We start from the raw sequence: 26,479 nt of genomic DNA on the forward strand, positions 1-26,479 counted from the left end.
AACCGGCATGCAAAATTTTATATGACCATCATCATAATGTGGAATTACAATTTAATACTATTTAATGGTATTTATTTATTTATTTATTTAGGATCTCCAACGTAGAATACACAATTACATTTTGTTACCTTTACAACAAGAACATTTCTGTGTGCTTCTCCAATTATGGGAGATCACAGCATTTGCAGGATAAAATAGATTTCAAACAAATTTGACATAGATTTACACAGCAAGAAAAATAATAAATTAAGGTGCACTTGTATTAACAAGGTCTCATATTTGATAAACAAAGTTATTTTTACAAACAATTTAACACCATTTTTTACAAATGACCATCTATATTTATTGTAGTACATGCCACGAATTCAGCTAATTTTGTTTCTCAAACATATGATAAGTAAAAAATGAATTCTATTAATTGGCATACTGGGAAGTAAACTTGGTTTTCCTTGTACAATTTTTAAATTTAATTCGAAATTACAAGACTGTTTTCTTATCCACAGTGGGAGATATGATACCAAAGCTGGAAACCCTAAGTAAAAGAATGAATGAAATGAACGAATATTGGCAGTCATTGACAGTAACTTGTCAAGTTGCCATGAGGGAAAACGTTTTAGAAAGGTTAATAACCTCTGAAAACGTAACTATTCTAGTTTTCAGTCGATTTTATCGTGGATGATTCGTATTTTTATTACGATGAAATTCCAGCATTTTTATCCCACTTGATGGAACTTTACTTGCAAATCTTAGTAACATTACCATGGACATGCATAACCTTGTGTCTGTAATATTATGTCGCAATAAATAAAACACGATATATTTTTGATGCACAATTTGAGTACATAACAAATCATTCAACTGATATTTCCTTGCATACGGATTTCGTCGTAAACAATGAAAAAACAAACTATGCAGCGAAAGTGAAGTCCTTGAAAGTCCTTATTTTTTTACTGGCAGCATTATTTTTTGTTTACGTATTTCAACCAATCAAACTCTTTTTTAGTGACGTACTCTAATTTTATTGGACGAACGTAATCTCAGTTGAACCAATCAGCAGAGATTGCGATTCGCACGCCTTCTGTCATTACGGAACAAAATCAAAATAGAACACAAATAGAAAACAAAGACCGTCGGGAAAGGTTGTTTCTTTGTGAAAAACTCGCAAATATCTCGATATTTTTCCGTCGAAAGTGCGATATTTCGACGTGATAACTGTTTTATCGTGTTGTGAATACGTTTAACGTGAAAATGACGACCCGAAAACTGAATACTATTGAAGACTTGAGCGGTGAGTACATAAATAAATACCAACTTGTGTGTGTGTCAACAAAACTTGTTTTGTACATGACGAAACACGATTTACATGTTTCTAGTATCCTTATTTTCTTTTATAGCATATAAACTGTGTAATATTGTTAAAAATCTCTTTGTTTATCAATTTGTAAAAGTAAGACGCAGATACACAATGCAATGTTTACGTTTTAAAATACGTATCAAAACATCCAATATGGCGTCGTTTGAACTCGCGAGGTTAATAATTTAATTTGCGTCATAAAATATTATTGCGTACGTGACGAGCTGTGATTAACCGACGTTTTGAAATCGACACTTTGTTTCGTAGGATTATTGATAGAAATCACGACTTTTGTTTGTAGGCGGGTTATATTTGTGGGTTCAAAATAATCAACTCTTGAATCGTATGATCGCCTGGTACTTTTACCGAGTGACTGAACATTTGTTTACTTTTTTTTACTTTGTTTACCAGTTTCTTTGTTCTTGCAAAATAGGTTGAACTAACAGAATTGTATGGTTTTAACCTGCAGTTTTGTCTAACTAGATTTTTACCCGACTGCCAAAGAAGGAGGGTAATGTTTTTTAAACTAAGACTTATTTAAACCGCGTAATAAAGAAAATACATGTTCGTGTCTAAGTAACAGCCGCACGGGCCGATCGATTATAATGTTAAGCAACGCTTGACGCGGTAGGTCTGTGGATGGGTGACCAATTTGACCATTTTTTACTTTACTATATATGACGAGTTCCACCGTGTTTTGGAAGGCACGGTAAATTATTTTTCATAAAGAAGTCATTTGATCATCTTTGTCAGTCGTGGCGGCTAGACAGAAGCCAGTAAGTCTGACAACCAGTCGTACCAAGGGGTATTGGGTTGCCCGGGTAACTGGGATGAGGAGGTCAGAAAGGCAGTCGCTCCTTGTGGCACACTGGTACTCAGCTGTACTCGGTTAGACTGGAAGTCGACCCCAACATAGTTGGGAAAAGGCTGGACAAATGATTCTGCCAAGTCGTGGGTAAAGCCGCAGGGTACACCTAGTATTAAATAAATAAACATAAGTCATAAATAAGGTATTTATCTAAGATTTGATGTCTAACGACCAATCCCAATACTCTATCTATGATATTTCCTAAAAGTCAGAAATCACCAACCCGCATTGAGCAAGCGTGGTGATTAATGCTCAATCCTTCTCCGTGTGAGAGGAGGCCGCAGCCCAGCAGTGGGACGATAAAAAGGCTGTAACAGTAAGAGCTTTGCCTCATTAGGACGCCAATGGCAACACCACCAAATTGGAAGCGTGGCCAAAAGCTACAGTTCTCTGGATGCTCTGGCAGTTTGGCGACGATGCCACGGTTGCCACTATTATGTACATTGTACGGTATACAGAGCACCTCGCTCACTCAGTCGCCAGTGTCTTCACCAGTCAGTGTGCGATTTCTTCAGCGACGACGTAAACAATTGACTGTCGAAACGCCATGGTCACTCGACTTGGTCACCTTTAGATGCCAGATATAGCCAGGCCTGCGCCGCTGGCGACGTCCTAATGAGGCAGAGCTCTTATATTGCCTACTAGAGATAGGAATTTAACAAATGTTAAAATTTTATCTCTAGTTAGCAGATTAACGGATAGATTATTGGAAACGGCCTTTAATGTAAATACAGACGCGTGTTTGCAAAACAGTATGAGTCATTGAAACTCATACGCACTATCAAATCGTACGATATAGTTATTAGGAAAAACGTCATTATTATTTACATGAATATTATTACATAAATTATCGGTATAGTTTCAAAATCAAAATCAAAATCAAAATCAAATTGTTTTTATTTCAAATAGGCCTTTGCAGGCTCTTATGAAACGTCAAATTAGTTGCACGGTTCCAAAAAGTTGGTCTCATGGAGAAGAGCCGGCAAGAAACTCCATAGACACTCTTTTAAAAAGTAATATTGTCACAAACATTCTATTACATAACAATAGTAAGCTGATAAAATTATACAATGCAACTGAAAGGTAAACAGTAAATCTATACAATCCAAAGAGAAAAGAAAAAGACGTTTAATTGCCAGGGAAGCCACACATGGAGAGATGAGTTATCGCCATATAATATCTTTATCGTCAACGAAGTCTTGAATTTTATAATAAGCTTTTTTAATGAGGGTGGATTTTACAGTGTTCTTAAATTTTATATCCGTGAGATCGGTTACACACTTAGGCAGCTTGTTTAAAAAAAACATTTGGGAAAACACGCTTCTATAATAGGCATGTGAAAATCGTAACAAGACTTTTCTAGCTATATGTCGTATTCGTATAAGAGATCCTGTAAAGATAGTTTAAGGTGTTTTTAAATAAATAAATAAACTGGCTCAAACACAACTATGATACGGTGTTCTATCATGAAGTTCCAGTTCATATCTTCCGGCTCCATCATCAGATCAGTTCGACAGTACCATATAAGGTATTGTCATCAGAACTAAATACAGCTGCCAATGTTCATGACGCTATGATCCTTGGAAGGTAGGTTTAGTTACCTAAGGGTGCGTCCACATCTGGCGAATGCGCCGCGAATGCGCAGCACGCGAGCCGATCGCGAGCTGTCCGCGAGCTGCGCGCGTGCAATTTTGTTCGTGCGCCGCTTCTGCGCCGCACGCGCGCCGCTCGCGCGCGACCTAAGCGCCGCACGCGAGCGGCGCGCAGGCGGCGCGCGACGTCTGCCATCTTCGATAGTACTGAGCCAATATACGGAACTGTAAGGGCGAGAACTGATTGCGCGCAGATCGCGCGCCGCTCGCGCGCTCTATACGAGCCTTGCGTGAGTTGCGCTAAAGAGGCGCACCGAACTATTGCAGTGACTGCACGCGCGCAGCTCGCGGACAGCTCGCGATCGGCTCGCGTGCTGCGCATTCGCGGCGCATTCGCCAGATGTGGACGCACCCTTAGATTCCATCATTACATAGTTACATTACTTAAAGGTCAGCCTAATAAAAGTTACTTTCGCATCTGTAAAGAGTTTGTTTTCTGTAACGCTCTCGTCTCAGGAACTACTGGTCCGGTTTGAAAAATTCTTCCTTTGTTAGATAGCCTATTTATCAAGAAATACTATAGGCTATATTTTAACCGGCTACACGAAGTAGCTCCTACAGGCTGCGGTTAAAACCGTTGGCATTATTACATACTAGCTTCCGCCCGCGGCTTTGCCCGCGTATAGTTCGGTTATAACGCGTTTCTAAGAGAATTCTTCAAAAGTCCGGAATAAAAACTTTCCTATATTCTTTCTCAAGGTCAACTCTATCTCACTACCAAATTTTATTAGTGGTTTAGACGTGAAAGCGTAACAGACAGACAGAGTTACTTTCGCATTTATAATACTAGTAGGGAGCAGGGATTGATGTCAACACCAAAATCAATAAGGAAGCCAGCACATATCTTTTGAAAATCCCTGATAAGATTCTATAGGCTATATTCCGTATTAGCCTTTCTTACTAAGATTAGATAAAGTACCCGTATTGTCATAATAATGCAATTATCCTTTTGGGACACAAATGATTTCACTGACCGATTAATTTGCCGAATTTGTGATTTCAATCAATTAGATATTAATTCGATATGGCACGTATTTTTCGGTGACTACATAGGAAATATACATATTATTTCTTATGCCATACTGTCATTTGAACATCTTCGGAAGTCGTTACGGGTAGTCAGAAGCCAGTCTTAACAAAAGGTATTGGGTTGCCCGGGTAACTGGGTTGAGGAGGTCAGATAGGCAGTCGCTCCTTGTAAAACACTGGTGCTTAGCTACATTTGTAAGATTGGAAGCCGACCCTAAAACGTAGTTTGGAAATGTTTACGCAGACGATAACTTTCAAAGAACGTGGTATTTTTATTGGTAATGTAGTTTTCAAAATTGGTTCTGTGGATTCAGATATTACCTCCTACAACCTCAGAAACTTTAAGTCCTTATAATATATTGCTATAGATAAATGGACCTCACCCAACAAGAATTCATGATCATTCAATGTTACCACATGTCAATTTAAACGATATGCGAACAATTTATTGTATCACATTGACTTTTATCGACCTCCGTGTAGGATTCATACACTTCTAGATATGTCAGGACAGGTCTCAGGATCTTACCGAGTGAACTGCAGGTTTAATCACCTAACAAGCCCTAGTGTCGGAGACCGGAGTGTACTCAACTCCGCCTGACGGCCTCTGACGCAGAATTGTAACAACGACTGCTACTGAGTGGCATTTGGGGAAGACGGCGATACGTGCCCTGTTTCTATGTTTTCATAATGACTTCCAGGGACCTTAGATGCCCTCCTTTCAATCTTTCATGAAAAATCCTCCGTTACGTGAAATTGGTGGGTCCCAGCTGTCATTTGAATATCTTTGGCAGTTGTTACGGGTAGTCACAAGCCAGAAAGTTTGATAACCAATCTTACAAAGAGGTAAGATTTGAGGAGTTCAGATAGGCAGTCGCTCTATAACACACTGGTACTTAGCTGCATCCTAGTAGACTGGTAGCCGACCCCAACATTTTTGGAAAAAGGCTACGCAGATAAAAATGCTCACACTTTCCCCTCAAGCAAAACTTACTTAGCACAAGATGGGGCCCCTACTACCAACATTCTTTTCAATGACGTCATCTCTTCAAATAGCTCTCATCATCCAATCAGCGTCCTGCAATTGTCTCGTACGTAGACCCTGGAAGTATATTTAGCTCAGAGAGTAGTAAATTGGACAATTGCAAGCTATTTTAGGCTTGCAAAAGAGGCAAAAGGCAAGATACCGCGGCGCTGGTACATGAAGGGCTTTTTTTAACGACGTCAAAAATCATCATATGACCCTCGCTGTGGTGTTAGCAGCGATGAGGGAGTGTCAGACTCATACTGACTAAAACCGTTGTGTTCCGTCGTAGGCCTTTTATGTACCAGGGCCGCGGTAACTCGCGCGAACAATCCCGCAGCCCCGGCTACATAAAGGGCTTAAGAAGGAACATGGTGGGTTTTAGTCAGTAAGAGTCTGACACTCACTCACGCTGCATCAACAGCATGAGGGGTCATTTGTTTCATAAAAGACGGCTTCCAGGTTGGAGGAATTACCTACTTGGAAGAAGTAAATAAGAATATTTTTTTGAAAATCTTTAGACATGTGTGTCTGTCATCATTATCTCCCTAGCCTTTTCCCAATTATGTTGGGGTCGGCTTTCAGTCTAACATGCAGCTCTGATCTCCTCAACCCAGCTACCCAGGCAATCCCCTTGGCTGGACTGTTTGTATGATATCAAGTAAATTATTGTTCTTCTCAAGTTACAAGATATAAAACGGCATATTTGTGTAATAGACATTAGTACATTCTTAAGACAATGCAGACGAGTGGGTAGTTTAACAATTGGTCTTATTATCTCGTTGCTAAGTAGACCACGGTCAAATTATAAGAAATCAGGTTATGTTGATAGACCATTTAATATTGGTACTAAGGTCTACTCTTTACGTAGGTCGCGTCAATTTAGGTATGCTTGTATCTTGCAGTAAAAATATCAGAATTCTTCTATCATCTCTCAAGCCTTTTCCCCAAACTATGTTGGTATCTGCTTCCAGTTTAACCGTATGCAGCGAGCAGAGTACCGGTGTGTTATAGAGCGACTGCCTATCTGAACTCCTCAACGAAGTTACTCATTCTACCCGATACTTGCAAAGACTGGTTGTCTTCCCGACTTCTGACTACCCGTAACGACTGCCAAAGATGTTCAAATGACAGCGGGGACTCACCAATTTAACGTGCTCTCTTTTGCAGTAAAACTATGAACTGTACTGTAATCCGTAAAAACTTTTGTAACACATAGGCGTTTGAATAAGGCTTATCAGTGATATAAAACGTCCTTGAGGTCTGTTATCGGCCGCTAACATAACAGTAGTTGTTCAAACCACACGCGTGTATATTATTATTTACTTTGCATTATTACCACACGTTCACAAAGTACTAGTAATAATAGCGTTGATTGCAGCTGTTCTAAGGAGATCAGAGAGCGCAGGACATATTACAGTGCAGGCACATTTGCTTGGACACAGGTGCACTCACTATTCCTTCACTCTCATAGCGCGATGCGACGACAATCTGACATAACCGGAGAGAGTTCATAAGCAGGACCGATATTTACGTGCTCTCCTATGCACGGGTATATGAAATTTGTGAAAGTTATTTCGGCCCGACTCTCGCGAATAAAACCCAAGTCTTCGGTGTAATGTGAACTTTGACATTAGCCCCATAAAAGTTATTTCAAATTCCTATCTCTATTAAGCAAAACAACAAATACATAGATAGATTATTGGAAACGGCCATTACTGTTAAGTACTAAGAACTGATGAGTAATATTCTCAAAATTTCTAGGTGGCCCCACCTTTATTATTCACGACTACTCACAATATTATGACGTGAGTGTATTCAGTGCCAAACATGTGCACTTGTGCTTACATAGAGGTGGATGACCATATCATTTTAAATTTATAACATCATCCGATTCTTCATCTTATAGTGCCTGAACCATGGAGTTTCTTGCCCGTTCTTCTCTTTAGGAAACTAGAATCAAACTTATAATTTTTGACGTTCATAAATGCTTGTAAAGGCCTAAATGAAATGAATGATTTGACATGAGGTTGCCGGTGTAACACCCCGTGCCTGAGGGCAGGTAAAGCCAGCGTCCCCGAATGCTACTCAGTAGCAGTCGTTGTTACAATTCCACGTCAGAGGCCGTCAGGCGGAGTTGAGTACACTCTGACACTAGGGCTTGTTAGGTGATTAGATCTGCAGCTCACTCGATGAGAAGAAGAAGACTTGAAGAGCCAATTTCACCAAAAATCAAATATTTTTTGGGAAACCGCATTATCCTTGAGTAACATAGGCTATATTTTATCCGGGTACGGACAGTAGTTCCCTCGTGAAGCGGGTGAAACCGCTGGCAGTAGCTACTCATAATTATCACTATCACTATATAGTATAAAACAAAGTCGCTTATTCTGTCTCTATGTCCCTTTGTACGCTTAAATCTTCAAAACTACGCAACCGATTTTCATGCGGTTTCATTTTTATCAAATAGAGTGTTCCAAGAGGAAGGTTTATATGTATCATAACATTCATTAAATACTGGGGAAATATTGTTATTCTGTACGAAGCCGGGGCGGGTCGCTAGTCTATCATATTTCTCACATGGTGTCCGGAAGTTTCAAGTGCAAGACAGTTCATCGCCTCCTATTGTTAATGTATATTTGCATATATTAGGACTTGGCCCCTTTCCAGATACAGTTGAGTGTCTGCCCTATATTATAAACAGGTATATTTGTCTGTATGTTACGTCTAAACGAAAATAGGGACTGACTTCTTCTCCATGAGACTCACTATTTGGAACTGTCCCGGTGTCTGACTTTTCATATATCCTCCAAAGGTCTATTTATAAGTCTTTTAATTAAGGACTTTGACAGTCTTATTTTTTAAGGCACGGGGCAACATCGTATTTATTATTGTTCTTAATATTATCAAGCTCAAGAGTTTAATTGTTTACTTGAACTCTCTAGTCTCAGATCAGAAACTACTGGACTGATTTGAGATTTCACTGTTGGATAGCCCATTTATCTAGAAAGGCTATGGGCAACTTTCTGTCCCCAGTTTCAAATAACTTTACTAATACCCCCAATTAAACTCAGGGGATACACTTGTATCTAAATGCAAGTCATGTCCCTAATATTGATAAGTGCACACGGATCTACAGACATTGCCAAAAACGCAGTAAACGACGCGCAGACCAATTAGTACGTCATCTTATTAATTCGTGCTATTAGTAATATTGATATCCTGTCTGCCTCGTTGGTCTAGTGGTCGCAAACGCGACTGGTGTGCACGAGGTCTCGGGTTCGATTCCCGAGGAGCGGTGGTGCCTCCTAACACATGCATATTTACATGCTTAAAAGGAGACTCCAGCAACTAATTATAAGAAGAACATTTTCTTTTCATTCTTCTTTCTAAAATTTTGTTAAAGAAATAAAGATTTTTGTATTTTATTCCCGGGACGGGCTGAAATCACTTTGTGGGTTTTAGAAACTTTCACAAAGCAGCCCGGAGTCTGGAATTTGGCGGTGTTACACACCCGTGCCTTTGAGGGCACGTAAAACCGGCATCCCCGAATGCTACTCCTGAGGGGGATTTGAGAAAACTCTGACACTAAGGCCTGTTAGGTGATTAAACCTGCAGTTCACTCGATAAGAAGAAGTCTGTGTCTTAGCTACACAAGAGAAGTCGCACCGATAAAGTAAATAAGTAAACAGTCTTGATATGACTTTTCACAAAGGACATTGTTCCGGCTCCATACATGTTCTGCCTAAGAACCGTTTGAATGGAAAGTGACTTCTATAAACTCTTAAAATTATATGGAATCCTATGAAATAAGTTTTCACGAACGGACACTTCAGGAAACTAAAATAATTACGAAAAAAGTTAATATTTTGAGGTTATAAATAAAAAATAACCAAGCTTGCGTGAAATATCAGAGTAGTGTTATCAAACTACACTATACAAAATATCAACAATACTATGTACAGCTCTATATGTTCTCTTCTAGATCTAGGAAAAGACTACTCTACTAGATACTAGGAAAAGAGATAGTAAATAGTCAAGTTTAAGATAATTCTTTGACAATGATCATTTTATAAAGTTGCATTTTCTGTCTGTCCCTTTGAATGCTTTAGATCTTTAAAACTACGCGATGGATTTGGGTGCGATTTTTTTTTTTTTTTTTTTTAATAGATAGAGTAGGTCAAGAGGAAGGTTAACACCAAGGTTTTATATTGCCACCGTGCGAAGACGGGGCGTGTGACTAGTTTTCATAAATGCTTAGAATTTTTATGAAAAACAACTACCTAAACACTTTTGCTTTCAACGTTACGTTTCTTAATATATAGTGAATCCACTTTGGATTTGTGATAAAACGTATCCAAAATGGAAGAGTTCCATTCACCACAATTCATAAAATATCGATATTATTACGATGGAGAATTATTTATTTAAATGATTGATACTACTTTTATATTAGACAGTTACCTAGCTATCTACATGCCATAAGGCGGGAATCGAACCCGCGGTCTATTACCAAGAAGGTACAGACCATACTAAAAATGTCATTACCACACAAAATAATTTAACAGTTAAAGTAAGGTTTACCAATAACAATGAAAGAGGTTTTCGAGGATGTGCAATAAAAACAATATTTATATTCAATTAAAGGTTTTTAATCATCAATATTTCTCAATAATATATTATCTAAGAACTGAGCAGGGGGTTCAATTGAGTTTTGGTATCTCGCCCAGCTTAAATACCAGATAATAGTCATTATGTGGGCACAACAGCCCACTGTTCTACGCCCAAAGATACAATTGCAACAGTATGCCTGATGGTAGGAGCTTCTTACAAAGTACACAATTGCGTCCAACAGTGCATTGCATCTTATTATGCTCGACTGCTTGAGACCAACACGTCGTACATATAAGGTCATGAGCTTCAACCTGTAATAATAAATACAAAAAACATTAGTAAATATCAAGTAACTTGCAATTGTGGCAATTGATTTGAAAACCGAGAAATTGTGTGCTTATGAAAACATAAGTAGGTAGTAACATTCTTATCAAAATTAGAAAAACACTTTCGTAGACCACTTACCATACGGGGAACGGTCCATTGTTGTATGCAACGAAGTATATCTTCGTTTTCTAATACCAAAGAACCTCCAGCAGATCCACAATTTATACAATATACTATATTCTGCATCCATTGTTGTAATTATAATATAACTAAATTCGATCACAGACAGAGCAATATCCGAAAATGCTAGTAAAATCCAGTTCTTCACACAAAGCCGAGTCTACCAAGTACGCAATCTAATCGGAGTCCGTAATCAAGCCAAAGTTGTTAGAATAAAACCATGAAACGCATAGAAAATCACAAAAGAAACGATAGTCGCAAAGCTATCAAACTGACTTCTAGCAAACTGACTGAAGTACACCAGTGTTGCCAATTACGAAAACTATAATCCTACTCGAGTGCCAAGCTAGAAATTCGCGACTTCGCTCAAAACCATCTTAAAACATTATACAAATACTAGTTTTTTTCTAGCTAGTCAGTTTAGGTATTTAAATGAATAAAGTGTTAGCAACTAATTTTAATAACCGACTTCGGAAAGGAGGTTCTCAATTCGATCCGTATTTACCGAAATCCCGAAAACTTCCGAAACTGGCAGCACTGGCCGACGGAAACATTTTATAAGGCATCAATAATTGTGACCCTACTTTTTATTTGGAATTTTTTTATTTGAAGTGTCCGTGGAATACTAAAATATGTTTCAAACAATATAAAAATAAATAAAAATTATAGTATAATTTATATTCACATCGGTTCTTAGGCCAAAATTGAACAATGTCCTTTATATCCTTAGAAAGTACATACAAACTTAGAAAAGTTGCATTGGTAACTTCTGGAATCGAACGCACACACTCATATTTGAGAGGTTGGTTCTTTACTGTTCTGTTCTGTTACAGCCTTTTTTTATCGTCCCACTGCTGGGCGGCGGCCTCCTCTCACACGGAGAAGGATTGAGCATTAATCGCCACGCTTGCTCAATGCGGGTTGGTGATTTCAGACTGTATAAGTCCAGGTTTCCTCAAGATGTTTTCCTTCACTTTTTTATCAACCATTGGTTTCCAAGATTGCTTAGAAAGTACATACAAACTTTACTACTCTCCCAAAAATTTTCATTCAGTATTGATAAACCTCACGACCTTGTCTGAGGTCATGTAAGGTCATATTCCAGACGTCTAGGGCCTGGGTGAATGACCTGCTTAACCTGACATCCAGAGTATAGACAAAGGATTTTTTAGTACGACTGGTACAATAGGAGTTGGTTTACCAAATGTGAATTTAATGAATTCGTTGAAAGATTTCTTTTGTGCAAATTAGTGGGATGTTAAAAAAATATTGTTTTATATATTAGTGCACTATATGACAATAGTATTTGGGACTAAACTAATATTATAAGGCTGAACCGTCGTACCACAAAAACTTTTAAACGTCCGTTGAACACTTGACTAAAAAAAGGACAGATTCTGACGATGATGACATAAGGTCCGTTTTGGAGCCACACGTGTTTTTAGACAGTGTTCAACAGACGTTTAAGTTTTTGTAGTAAGGCAGAGTTTTTAACACGATTTTGTTAAATCGACCTGTATGTAACTAACCGTCTTCCAAGGATCGTAGCGTCATGAAAATTGACAGCTATATGTAGTTCTGATGACAATACAATAATATGGTACTGTCGAACTGATCTGATGATGGAGCCGGAAGATATGAACTGGAACTTCATGATAGAACATCGTATCATAGCTGTGTTTGGACTTGTTAGAAAAGTTTTGGCATGATTCTTACGTGCATTTATAAATGCGTGTTTTTCGAGTTGATAACCTTCGTTTTCTTTTGAAGTTGGTTAGAAAATATTATGAGTCATGTCCTTCCACAAGGTTTAAGCTATCTCTTCACCAAATTAGATGCCTATCTGTTTAGCGGTATTTCCGCAAAATTTTACACGTCATCAGATTAAGATTATTTTCGACTGTACGTGTGGGTCTAAATAATCTATTAATTCTTGAAGGTCGTGTCGTATCGCTAATTTTGTAGATATTTTGCGCAAATTTTTATCTAGAAATGTGCTTATCGCGTTTTGACGAAAACTGCGTAGTGTTTTGTTTTTCTTTTGTACTACTTACTAGTTTCCGCTACTGGTTTCAAAATATGAGAAGTAGTTTTAGCGTGAAAGAGTAACAAACTTACATACATACCTACTTCCTTTAAAAACTTTTGCATCTTACTTTCTAACCAAGGAACTCGTGTCTCCTCTTAGGCTCCAGACTAGACTATCTGTGTGCCAAATTGCAATTAAATTGGTTCAGTAGTTTAAGCGTGAAAGGGCGACGCACAGGATTCATTTATAGTAACTAGCTTCTGCCGGTGGATTCACCCGTTCCTGAGGGAACTTTTTACCACACCCATTATTTATAATTCTTTTGTATAAACCTATGTTTTTGCCAAGAAGCATCAAAATCCATACACACAGAGTAACAAACTTTCGCCGTTATAATAACCTGTTAGTATCATCAATGATTTTAACCTAATTAAAATGAAAATATACGTAGGTATACCTAACTTCATCATTTGATTTCTTAATTATATTATTCATCATCATCCTCCGAGCCTTTTCCCAACTATGTTGAGGTCGGCTTCCAGTCTAACCGGATTCAGCTGAGTACCAGTGCTTTACAAGAAGCGACTGCCTATCTGACCTCCTCAACCCAGTTACCCAGGCAACCCGATACCCCTTGATTAGACTGGTGTCAGACTTACTGGCTACTGACTACCCGTAACGACTGGATGTTCAATGACAGCGGGGACCTACAGTTTAACGTGCCATCCGAAACACAGTCTTTTGGTGTCTAAGCTATACTTAGAAAGTACATACAAACTTAGAAAAGTTGCATTGGTACTTGCCTGACTTGGAATCGAACCCGCGCCCTCATACTCGAGAGGTTGGTTCTTTGCCCACTAGGCCACCACGACTTTTTCACAACATCTTAATTATATTATTATGACCTTGAAACAGACCTGCGCAGTAGATCTGCGTCTGCGCAGATATCTTGTTTACCATATCAGTATCAAGACTAGTTTTTCCCAAATCTGTTTTTGTTTGCTCTCCTTCGCTCGGCAGATGGTGAAAACATTGCATGTTATCTTGGTAGTATAGTTCTTAGTAGAAAAGGTAGTGCGACTCTAATATTAGGAAGTTGAAGAGATTGTTTGAAGGCGATTATCTCTGAAACTACTGGACTGATTTGAAAATTGGCTTCGCTGTTGAAAAGCTACACTCTTCCCGAGTAACATAGGCTATACTTTATCCCGGTAGGGACAGTAGTTCTTACGGGACGCGGGGAAACAGCTAATTTTACCTAAGTTAACATTACATCTGAATATGAACCGCGAATTTATCATTAACGGTAGTAATTTACCTAATCAAAGTTATTTTTTACGCATCTCTTCAACTCCTAGACTATCGATAATTTTTTGCAATAAACATTTGGAATTGCAAGAAGAAAATAACTGGGGAACAGTTATTTGTGATCAGTTTCCAAGCAGTAATAAGCTATACTCAGAATTCAGTTTTCCCCTGAACAACAGTTTTCAGTGAACTCGCGAAGTTGTTTACAAAATATGTGTATACATACTGTTCAACCGTCTGAAAGATTGTCGGAACATGTTAAAACGTATTGTTTCTGATTCGTTGAATTTTACTTTCAGTTGATTTTCAGTAAGTTAATGGTTTTGCTGTGGGATTGCTCGCGTTCTGAAGAATCACGCAATAAATGTATTTATGTATACTTATCTTATTGTAACTATTAGTAATCTGTTTTAATAATGTGTAATAGTGTAGTAATGTGAAATTCTAATTCTAATGTTTTTATGCATGGATGGATGTATGCATATTTGTTCCTCTGTCACGCAAAAAACTGCTGAATCGATTTTGATGAAACTTGGCAGTTATATAGCTTATGTATCAGAATAGTATGTAGGCTACTTTATATACGGATACGGAAAACAGTACCCTTGTTCGAACTAATCTGCGTACCCGGATAAAATTAGCTTATAGCCTCCCTCATGAAATGATGTAACACAGAATGATATTTCCAGAATAATATTAGTAAACGTAATCAATCAATGTATCTTAATTACATCTACTAATGTATATATACGTCTTCGTACACTCGTACACGATAGAAGATGTAAATTAATTCAGTGAAAGCAAAACAAGTAAACAATATAAATTGTTATACTATTCTAATACAAATAAACGTTTTACAATTGTATTCAATAAACACTTTACATACAAATATACGTACTCAAATGTACTACAAACATGAGCAGAGTACATAAATAAAAATATTTACTTTCACAACGAAAACAAACTGAGCGAATTAGCTTCAAAATGTGTCTTCATCTTATACAATAAACTGGCTGTCATTGAACATCTTTGGCAGTCGTTACGGGTAGTCAGAAGCCAGTAAGTTTGACCACCAGTCTAACTAAGGGGTTGCCCGGGTAACTGGGTCGATGAGGTCCGATAGGCAGTCGCTCCTTGTAAAACGCTGGTACTCAGCTGCATCCGGATAGACTGGAAGACGACCCCAACATAGTTGGGAAAAGGCTCGGAAGATGTTATTAGCAGAATACATAAACAAAGATATTTATATTCACAACTAAAACAACTTTCTTATTACGGGTTTGCTTTAATAGATTTCATCTATACTAATATCACAGTCTAAAAATATTATAATGTGCTAATAAAGTGCTAATATTATAAAGCTGAAGAGTTTGTTTGTTTGAACGCGCTAATCTCAGGAACTACTGGTCCGATTTGAAAACTTCTTTCAGTGTTAGATAGCCCATTTATCGAGGAAGGCTATAGGCTAGTAAGTAGTTCCCACGGGATGCGGGTGAAACCGCTGGCAGAAGCTAGTAAGAAATAAGCCTTTGTACTTTCTTATCCCAAACATACAAAGTGCAGCGTGGGGGAGTGTCAGACTCTTATTGACTAAAACCCATCATGTTCCTTCTTAACCCCTTTATGTACCAGGGTCGTGGTAACTCAAATTCTCTACAAACAAAAGCAGTGATACCATAAACAAAAATATTTACATTCCCAACGAAAACAACCGAGCGCATTTGCTTTAAATTTTATCTTTATCTCAACTCCCATCGACACGACCGCACGCTGCGGTGTTTGTAAACAGAATGAGTTTTACAAATCGAATTTCGAAGAGCGTTGACCTTTGCGGAAACCGTTTTTTTTTTAATATGGCGGATGCTGTTGTTTTTTTTTTTGTTTCGTTTTCGGTAGTAGGTGTGAATGTTAATCCATACTTCTTGCTTTAATATTATAACTGCCGAAGTGATTCTGTATATCTGTCAGGCTTTTATACAAAAGCTACAGAACCGATAATAGATTTTGGTACACTATGTGAATTGTGTCCAGGAATATAGGATTTTTTTACCCAGTTGGGGGAAGTGATTCTCTCGGGCCTTGGCTAGGTGAACAGGCCAAGCTACAAAATTAACATTTTGGCAATTAAATCTCTTTGATCGTGCTATCGTGTAATCTCTATTACCCAACTTCAAAATCGGTTATTTGCTTGAAAAACTATCTTTTCAATCTTATACGTCGCACAAGTGTGATAGCAATTAGCACATAATAAGTAACCTCGCTAAGTGAGCAAAACAATGATCTGTTTAGCAGTTCTCCTCGCACGATTGTCACGACATACCAACAATATAATATGTTGACATTACATATATAAACTTTCAATACTAACACGTTTCTGATTAATGGCCGGCCACGGCTACTGTTCTCTCTAAGAAGATCAGCGAACGCAGGACATATTATAGTGCACGAGCATTTGTGCAGACACAGGTGCACTCACTATTCCTTCACTCTCATAACCCGATGGGACGACAATCCGACACCACCGGAGGGAGATCACAATCTGATGCACGGGTGTGTCAATCACCAACTTCCAGACATGAAAGGATAGGTACTTGAAAAAAAAAGTTATTAACTTCTTTTTATTATTCGTAAAGAAAAATACAAAATCTCAAGGTGTGAGTGAAATAACTAGATTTATATTCTAATCACTTTTATGGGCACTATACTGCAGTTCCGAGTAGAAGCCATTTCGTATTAAACAAGGCTTTCCCCATGGTCACTATGCTTTGCAATTAGTGGAAATGGGTTAAGCAGTTTCAGAGAAACCCACACATCAAAATAATATATTACCTACTAAGTACTTGCTTCTGTCCGCGGTTTCACTCGCGTCCCGTGGGATCTACTGCCCGTACCGTGATGAAATCCTACTTATATTATAAATGTGAAAGTTTGTGAGAATGTATGGATGTATGTTTGTTATTCAATCACGCAAAAAGGGCTGGACCGATTTGATTGAAATTTGGTACATAGATAGGTGATACCCTGGATTAACACATAGGCTATTTTTTATCAACACACCACGCGGGCGAAGCCGCTGGCGGAAGCTAGTATAGCCTATGTTACTCGGGAAGAGTGTAGCTCTCCAAATGCGAGATTTTTATGTGTTCAAATCTGTTCAGCGGTTTGCCTTTATGTTGTGTTAATTAGTGCAGATATCAAATATATCCAGTAGTTTTTGCGCGAAAGAAGAACGAACATCCAAACATACTATACATACATGAATATTAGTGGCATTTTAAAATAAAACATGTTCAGTTTTATATCACAAATCAAGGCTGAAGATATAAAACCCACCTTTTATGCTTCGTTCAGAAATAAATGAAAACTTTATGGTTTTGTACTGAACTCGCGACATGCAAAGTTTATATGTGGGTGCAGTCTACACATGGAGAACAAAATGACTAGCGGAGATGTCATAACGCAAAATCTCTAATAAATTAAAAATAGCTGCTGTTCACCCTATCTCGAGGGAACTACTTACGGCATCAGGATAAAACGTGGACTCTTTTTGTGTTAGTGTGAGGGAAAGTCAAGTTACATACTTCTAAATTATTTATGTTGTCTTACTGAGAGGTATTGGGTTGCCCGTTAAACTAGGTTGAGGAGCTCAGATAGGCAGTCGCTCCTTGTAAGACACTGGTACTCGGCTGCATCCAGTTGAGACTGGAAGCCGGACCGAACATATTTATGAAAATTTAACCGACTTCCCAAAACACTAATAAAACCGGCCAAGTGCGAGTCGGACTCGCGCAGCGAGGGTTCCGTACAAATCCTGTATAGATAAAAAGTGAGTTTCGCGCCAACCGTTAAGTTTAGAACAATCTTAGTTATGGTAATTTCGTGAGAGTCAAAATAGTTAATATTTTTTATTTTATAATATAACTAAAATAGTAGGCCAGTACCTTGTAAAAGTTATTTATATACAACATTTTATAGTCATCATTCAGAAATTTGATTGAAAATAACTAATTATGTCTTAAAGGTCATTGGGCATATCTGACCCGCTTTGTAAAAAGTGGCGGACATGAATCAAAGTAGTTTTAAATCGTGGAGAATGGTATGACGTTTCTTTGAATATAATATTTTATTAAAATTCCATGGAGACGAATGTCCAGGATCGTTTGAAAAATATAAAAGACAAGCAGTTTCAGAGGATTGTACAGGTTGCAATGCTAGTTTCTATTGTTAAAGAATTTTCATAAAGAAGGAAGATGCCAATTCGGATGACCAGGATCTGATGAGGATCTGGAAACCCTGAGAAATCGAGGGCAACTCTTGAATATTGTAGGCACGCATCGAGTCATAACCAGATATGTGAGTGTATTTTTGAGGGTACTGGTAAACAGTGCAGGTTTGGAGCTGATTTGATTATGGAGACTACGAGTCGAGGGAACTCCTGAACGGTATGTTGCAACTACCACGTGTTTGGGTTTATTTTATTCGTATTGGCGAAGACTTTCCACATAGATAGGTTTGACTGCCATTGTGGGATCGATAGCAAAGATCAGATATAGTTATGGGAACTCCTTTACAATTTATAACGTAACCTTGCTTGTGTTGGAGCTTATTTTATTTTAGGTGACGAGAATTCACTACTAACTTGGGTTAAAGCAGCCATTGCAGGAATGGGATCTTTTATTTTTGAGGGATTAATCACCTAACGAGCCCCAGTTTCAGGTTTTTTTCGAAACCGCCTGACGACTTGTAGCTGTCGAATTGTAACAACGACTGCTAGAGAGTAGGATTCGGGGCTGCTGGCTTTACGTTTCTAGAGCCTTGACAAAAGTATTCTGTCCCTTTCTTTGTTTTACAAAGTATTTTGTAGCATTTTACAAACAAATCCAACTTCAAACATATAAAAAAGCAACAAGAAAACAAAAGCAAGAAAGAAATTAAAAAGATGTTAGGTGCATCGGTCTAGAAGTCGGTGTCTAGAGGATGCATCTATATTTATTTAACTACCGAGATCTAGACCGATGCATATAAACAGTTTTATTGTTGTTTTTAGAAGTTGTTTTTTTTTTTTGTAAAAAGTTTTTATTTTTAACTTTTGTGAAAAGTTCTCGTCAATACGAATAATATAAACACGACGTAACTAAAAACATACCGTTAAGGAGTTCTCTCGACTTTCTCACGTCTCCATCATCAGGTAAGCTTTAAACCTTCACTGTTTGATAGTATCACCAGACATACATCTGAGAATCAAGTTTAAATCCTATGCATGCCTACAATTTCTGATAGTTGCCCTCGATTTCTCAGGATTTCCATCATCAGATCCTGACCTGATGACAATGGAAATAAACGGCGAGTATACTCTTTCACTACAAAGAAATGATTTCTCAAATCCGTCAAACGTGGTCGTTTAAATTCCCCATTGAAATGAGGAAAATATTTGATGTTTACACCTGATTTTCTCTAGATTCCCATGGTTCACATTGATGCGACTAATGCCATAGTAAATCAGAGCCTTTATCATTATACTGTGCTATATTTCGTTCGTATCCGCCGTGGGTATGGTTTCCATACTAAGGTGCCCAATGACCTTTGAATGATTTAAAATTTTTCACAGTTTAGAGGCCATTATATTTAAGAAGTGTTTGATATGAATTTCACTTTTTATCAAAACTTTAATATCTCTACGCGTTCATGTGAAAAAGGGTAAGTAGTAAGTTTATAATTATTAAAAAAATATTTTATGTCATGTAAGCAAAAATAATATTATTTTAATATTTTATGTAACTTCAAATTTATCATTTTCGTAATTTTTCCTTTATCTGTACTATATAACGTTGCTTCGTGCCGAATTTGAAGATTCTGAGTTCACGGGAAGTACCTTGTAGGTTTTGATTCCCTAGCGTGTGACGGAAATTCGTCTAAGGTGTCGGTAAAACTGCTGTATCTTTTGATCGCGTTAACTTAGAAGTTTGATTTTTTCATTGCTTAAAGGGACAATAGACCTAGGTATTTGGTATAAATTTCAATTTGGTACCTTTATTCATTCGTGAGAAATAAGGTAGTAAGTTTCATTTTATTAAAATATTTTTATTATATTATATAACAAAAAAAATGTGATTTTCGCAATTTTTCATATATTTGCATTATATGACAATGCTTCATGCCAAATTTCAAGATTCTGAGTTTACGGGAAGTACCCTGTAGGTTTTGATTCCTTTGCGAGTGTCGAAAATTTGTTGAAAGTATCGACATAATCGGTTGTATCTTTTGATTGGCTTGGCTTAGAAGTTTGATATTTTCACAGCTTAAAGGGACAATAGACCCGAGTATTTCATGTGAATTTCAGCTTGATACGTTCACGCGTTCTTAAGATAAAGGGTCTTGACAGACAGACAGACAGACAGACAGACAGACAGACAGACAGACAGACAGACGGACAACAAAGTGATCCTATAAGGGTTCCGTTTTTTCCTTTCGAGGTACGGAACCCTAAAAAGCAAAAAAAAATCTATTTTTAGGTGCATCGGCCTAGAAGTCGGTGTCTAATGGATGTTACTAAGTTAATTTTGCCACCGACTTCTAGGCCCATGCACCTAAAATTATTTTTTTTTGCTGTTTAGTGTTTTGGGAAGTCGGTTGAATTTTTTTGTAAAAAAGTTTTTTATTTAAAGCTTTTCAGTGATACGAATAGTTGTCACTATCCATACAAGTGAGAAGTTCTCATCAATACAAATAATTTAAGCCCAAACACGAGGTAGTTTACATATTCAGTTGTCGAGTTCCCTCGACCCTCTCTGGTTTCCATCATCAGATCAGCTCCAAATCTTCACAGTTGAATAGTGCTTTTAGGCGTACACCTGAGTGTCAAGTTTTTACCCTATGTATGCCTACAACTTTCGAAGGTTGCCCTCGATTTCTCAGGGTTTCCATCATCAGATCCTGACCTGATGACTATGGGACCAACTGGCAGCTATTCCGAGTCGAACAAAAAAAGAATCACGTAAATCGGTCTATAAACCTCGGAGTAATCGATGTACATACATAGAAAAAAAAAAAAAAAAAAACATACCGGCCGAATTGATAACCTCCTCCTTTTTGGGAAGTCGGTTAAAAAGGCTAGGCAGATGATGCCGTTCTAAAACTGATTTTCCATCCCCACCCAGCGTTGCTTAACATTATGATAGATCGACCCGTGCGTCTCTTAGGTACTTAGCCACAATCGACCAATGATCTCTCTGTCTCAAATATGTCTGTTTGCCTCATTAACCATACATGATTGAATACCCATATGTCTACTGAGTAATTTACTGAGTACGTTAGAAATGTCAAGGTTAGAGTAACCTATTGGCTTAGTTTTATTTATTTGTTTTATAGCAGAATTAGTTTGATTAGAGACGTTGTAATAATGTCTTTAGAACGATTTTCATCAGGGAATAATGTTTAAGGACAGTGCTTTCTGCCTAAAGATCGTCAACCAATGCGTAAATGCAGTAAAGACCGACCAAGTGATAGTCGAACTTGTACACAAATAGATTCCGTATAATTTGCCGCTTGTTGTGTGGGAGAATGGGAGCCCCCTAAAATATTTCTTTAATTCTAGTTTTCGGTAACTGTTTTTCAAAATATTTCAACTGTCTATACTGTTCATGAGAGATTGGTTTATGAGATATGAGCTTAATGGATGTACAGCTGAGTTTCAGTATAAAATCAGTGTCAGTAAAATACTGAAAAACAAACAACATATAAACTGAAAGGGAATTCTCTAGCACGCTCTAAGATTCTACATTCAATTCATAGTAAAGACATTTGTTCCGACTGAATAGCTCAAATGTGAACATTACGTGAAAGTATTGTTACATAGACGTCTTAGAAATCGCATCAATGCATTCCATGATGAAATGCATACCAGCTAAGAAAATGCGCTTAACAATTCCTTCACATGAAGAAAATACTAGTAGATAGAAAAGATCGTGTCTTCAGTGAAAGTATTTATTTGATGAACTATATTGCCGTAAAGTCTTTATCTGCCTAGCCTTTTCCAGATTGTGTTGAGTTCGTCTTCCACTCTTGCAGTCTTTGTGCTACATGGAGCGACTGCCTTTTATTTTTTATTTATTTATTATACTTTTTGCACACATTTTACAAAAAAAACAATGTACAAAGGCGGACTTAACGCCTTAGGCGTTCTCTACCAGTCAACCTTTAGGTGGAGGAGGGTAACACAGTAACCTAGGCAATGCAGTACCCTTTACCAAGATACCAGACGGACAGGCTTCTGGCCACCCGTAACGACAGCCAAATTTGTTAAAATGACATCTAGAACTCATCAATGTAACGCGCCTTCCGAAACATGGAGGAACCCACTCACAGATCAAAAATAAAAAAATCAAAAGTCATTTATTCAAAGTAGGCTGAAAATCAGCACTTTTTGAACGTCAAATCTACAAAAGACAGCCCCCAAAACGCCCGCCCTTCACCACTTCCTATGTGTTTTTGCTGGGAAGAAGAAGTGGTGGAACAAACTCCCCAGATCGACCTCGCCAACCGTTGTTTAACCTTACCCGTGTGGCAGTTACTCAGTCAAGAATTCCTCATAGGGTATTTCCATAAAGTAACTACTGGCCCAAGATCCCAGGGCCTCAAGACCTTACTTATTTTCTAATAGACAAAACATATATGGCCTTACTACAAAAACATAAACGCCTGTTTTACACTTGTCTAAAAAAATTGTGGCTGCAAAATGAACCATATGTCAACGTCTATTCTATTTTTTTTCTATTTTTTGTTTCTGGCAATTAATGCCGTCGATGTTGATGTCGACGATTCTGCCACTGACAAGTGATATGAGAAGCAAGTAGGTATATATTATTGTATAATGTAAGAAGGAAATAAAACTTAAGAAGAAAAAAAAAAGAAATTGCTTTCTCATCTCGTCATAATTTGTCATTTTTTTAAACAAGGCTTAAACTGACGTTTAAATATTTTTGTGGTAAGACGGATATGATAGGTTAGTATTCTGGCAGTTTTTTTTGCCTTCACATAAAATTAAAAACTTTCGCGTGCACATTAGTGTGAAGTTTAAAACCACGAGTATCATATGTCCTTGTGTTGGTAATAAATATGGAGCAGGTCAGAATGTCTGTGAACAATAGACTAGCAATTAAATAGGTTACCTTGAGGTCGAATCGCGAAGGTCATACACTATTCATTGATGAACTTTTTTACTTTAGTATAGATATCTGTTGTTTACTCGGAGCTCAGAAGAGCTTAGAGCTAAGTGACAGTTGCACAGGACGATAGGGTTAACCAACTCTTAGCGCGGGCGGTCTTTGGATGGGCAACCTTCTTGTTATGACGGGTTCCTCTGGCTTCGGAAGACACTTTAAGGTGGGTCCTGGCTGTCATTTGAACATCTTTGGCAGTCGTTACGGGTAGCCAGAAGCCAGAATATCTGACAACCAGTATTACTATATCGGGTTTCCCGAGTAACTGGGTTGTGGAAGACAGGTAGGCAGTCGCTCCTTGTGGCACACTGGTACTCAGCTGCATCCGGTTATACTGGAAGCCGACACCAACATAGTTGGGAAAAGGTTGCGTAGATGAGTAGGAATGTTATGGTAAATTCCACCTAGCAACGTCATAGGTCTGATAAAGGATTTTAAGGGGTTACAATAGAGTATAGATAATCCTAGCATACTCCTATCTTATCTATGACCAAACAAAACATACCATTTGCATAACTTGGTCACGAGACTGATAAAACATAAAAGTAACTTTAACTAAAGGTCGAATATGTATTGATTTTTATGGACAATATGGCAGACTAAGATATACATCCAGTGGTGCCCATCATGGCCAAAGTTTGACGGGGCTACGACACTTTTCGCCCGAGTTAACGCGGAGCTGGTACATAAAGGGCTTAAGAAGGAACATGGCGGTGTTTAGACAGTAAGAGTCTGACACTCCCGAGCGCTGCACCCACAGCGGGAGGGGTCATTTGATGATCCGATAATAAGAGACTGGGATATAGATAGAGGAAGGGGACGACCAAAGAAACGATGGATTGAGTGAAAGACCATATAGCTGGCAAGAGAGTTACTTGTGAGATGACGGCAGATAGAAGAGTATGGAAGAAGACATGCTGCGCCGATTATAAATAAAATTAAGATAAGGGCAGGAAGACGATGATGAATGATTTCTACTTTTTTAAGCAGAATGTAGATATCATCTGCCTAGCTCTTTTCCCAAACTCTTATATCTGCCGTCATCTCACAAGTAACATTATTTCTAGCCATATCGACTTTCACACAATCCATCCATCGTTTATTTGGTCATCCTCTTCCTCTATATCCATCCTCGTTCATGCCCAAAGCCGAAAGATTTGAATTGTATAAGTTGTAATTTGATTATAATTAAAATTGTAATATACAGCTGTGTTGCTGGGAAGTTTGTTCTTCACCACTTCTTCCCAGCCATAACACTAGGAAGTGGTGAAAGGGGGGCGTTTTGGGCGCGCTGTCCTTTTGTAAATTTGACGTGGAAAAGTGCTTAAAACTAGCCTAGTTTCAATAAATGTTTTTGACTTTGATGTAACATTATTTTTATCATCTTCAAAATACAAGTGAAGCCAATATAAAAGTCTAGTATTACAAAGCAAATGAATTGAATATTAATTACGCTCATTACGTCAGTGTGATCCAATTACACATCCGGGATATAGATGTCTGATTGGCTTCGTTAGATACAGACTAACAGACAGACGAATTTTATTGTAAAGTAATAAGACATTTGATATCGTGAACTCTGGTCCTGCATGTATCCATTTACCAACAAAAACTACCACCAAATAAAATCAGGTTTTTTAACCGACTTCAAAAAAGGTTGTCCTCAGTTTGACCCGTGGGTATACAAGGTGTTGATTTGCATTTGTGCCATACTTCAGGAGGAGGACATATAATACGTAAATAATCGATTGGAATTACAGTGGACAGGAAATAGCTTATATGCACTGTTTTTTTTTTGTCATTGTAATGTCGTAGTATTTTAGAAGTAATCCAATTTTATGAATGAAATTTATGAATAATCGTTGCGTATGCTTGGTGTTTGCGTTTGTGTGAGAGCGCAGCACGGTTTTAAGGCCAGTAACACACGCGCACAGGTTTTAATACGGCTAGATGACTACGGCTAAAAAAAAATTGCGTACCAATTTTTTTGTTGATTTGGGTCGAGAATCATTAGCATAATTACGTCCTTGAATATGGCACGGATGCAAATCAACAGCTTGTATAAGTGTACATGTTTTTGTGCGCGATTATCTCACGTTTGGCCGATCGGTTTTGATGCTGTTATCAGCATAGTATACGTCAGACTTAGGAGAAGGTTTAAAGTTTTATTTTTTGTATAATTTCGGTCGCCCATCCCTACTAAAAAACTTGTCGGTTTAAAAGCATTTCAAATGCTTGCAAAAAAACGTGCCTGACTATTTAATTACTTGTATTTTGTTCCTCACATCTGCTACTCATCTCTTAATTGTTTACAAACCCGTTTCTTTTGCAAAAAAACCTGTGCACCTGTTAAACATAAAGCCAAAGAACAAAAAAGAACTTTCGAAAAGGATGTCCAGAAAATAAACAAAAGCGTTTAAAAATACTGTAAAGTCAAGGTAACGTGAGGAGCGAAGGACGCAAACCGGTTTCGGTGAAATATCAGGCAGTAGGGCTGTCAGCCCTCCCCAGCGTGGCCCACCAGGGCCAAATCCTGCCGGAGCTGCGGGATTGTTCGCGCTCATTACCGCGGCGCTGGTACATGGCGGGCTTAAGAAGGAACATGGTGGGGTTTAGTCAGTAAGAGTCTGACACTCAGCGCTGCACCCACAGCGAGATTTTTTGATCATTTCTGTTCCGATAGACTTGGACTTGGTCGTATTTTTATGTCTATCCGGGATATTTGCTTCACAATGTGTCCTAGCTATTAAAAAATCGGAGATAATATTCGTGAAATAGCGTTTATTTTTGAGGTAAACCCGGACTCGGTCTTAGTTTTATAAGAAACCTGAAGATTTCAAAATATGTTATCGAAAATTCGGTTACATTTGGAAATA

At 38.0% G+C, this 26,479-nt stretch overlaps 1 protein-coding gene across 2 annotated transcripts in view; it reads left to right on the forward strand.

Moving 5' to 3' along the window:
* The first annotated feature begins 1,095 nt into the window (after positions 1 to 1,095).
* LOC124644451 (BCL2/adenovirus E1B 19 kDa protein-interacting protein 3) overlaps positions 1,096 to 26,479 on the forward strand; it is a 61,528-nt gene continuing 36,144 nt past the window's right edge. Inside the window, exon 1 of one of the 2 annotated variants that reach the window (XM_047183807.1) lies at positions 1,096 to 1,288. In XM_047183807.1, the coding sequence (XP_047039763.1) occupies positions 1,249 to 1,288 (40 nt within the window). In that variant the 5' untranslated portion in view covers positions 1,096 to 1,248. The remainder of the gene's footprint in view (positions 1,289 to 26,479) is intronic. The other variant, XM_047183806.1, reaches the window with a different exon arrangement.

Source organism: Helicoverpa zea, chromosome 30 (genome assembly GCF_022581195.2).
Source record: "Helicoverpa zea isolate HzStark_Cry1AcR chromosome 30, ilHelZeax1.1, whole genome shotgun sequence".
Classification (NCBI taxonomy): Eukaryota; Metazoa; Arthropoda; class Insecta; order Lepidoptera; family Noctuidae; genus Helicoverpa; species Helicoverpa zea.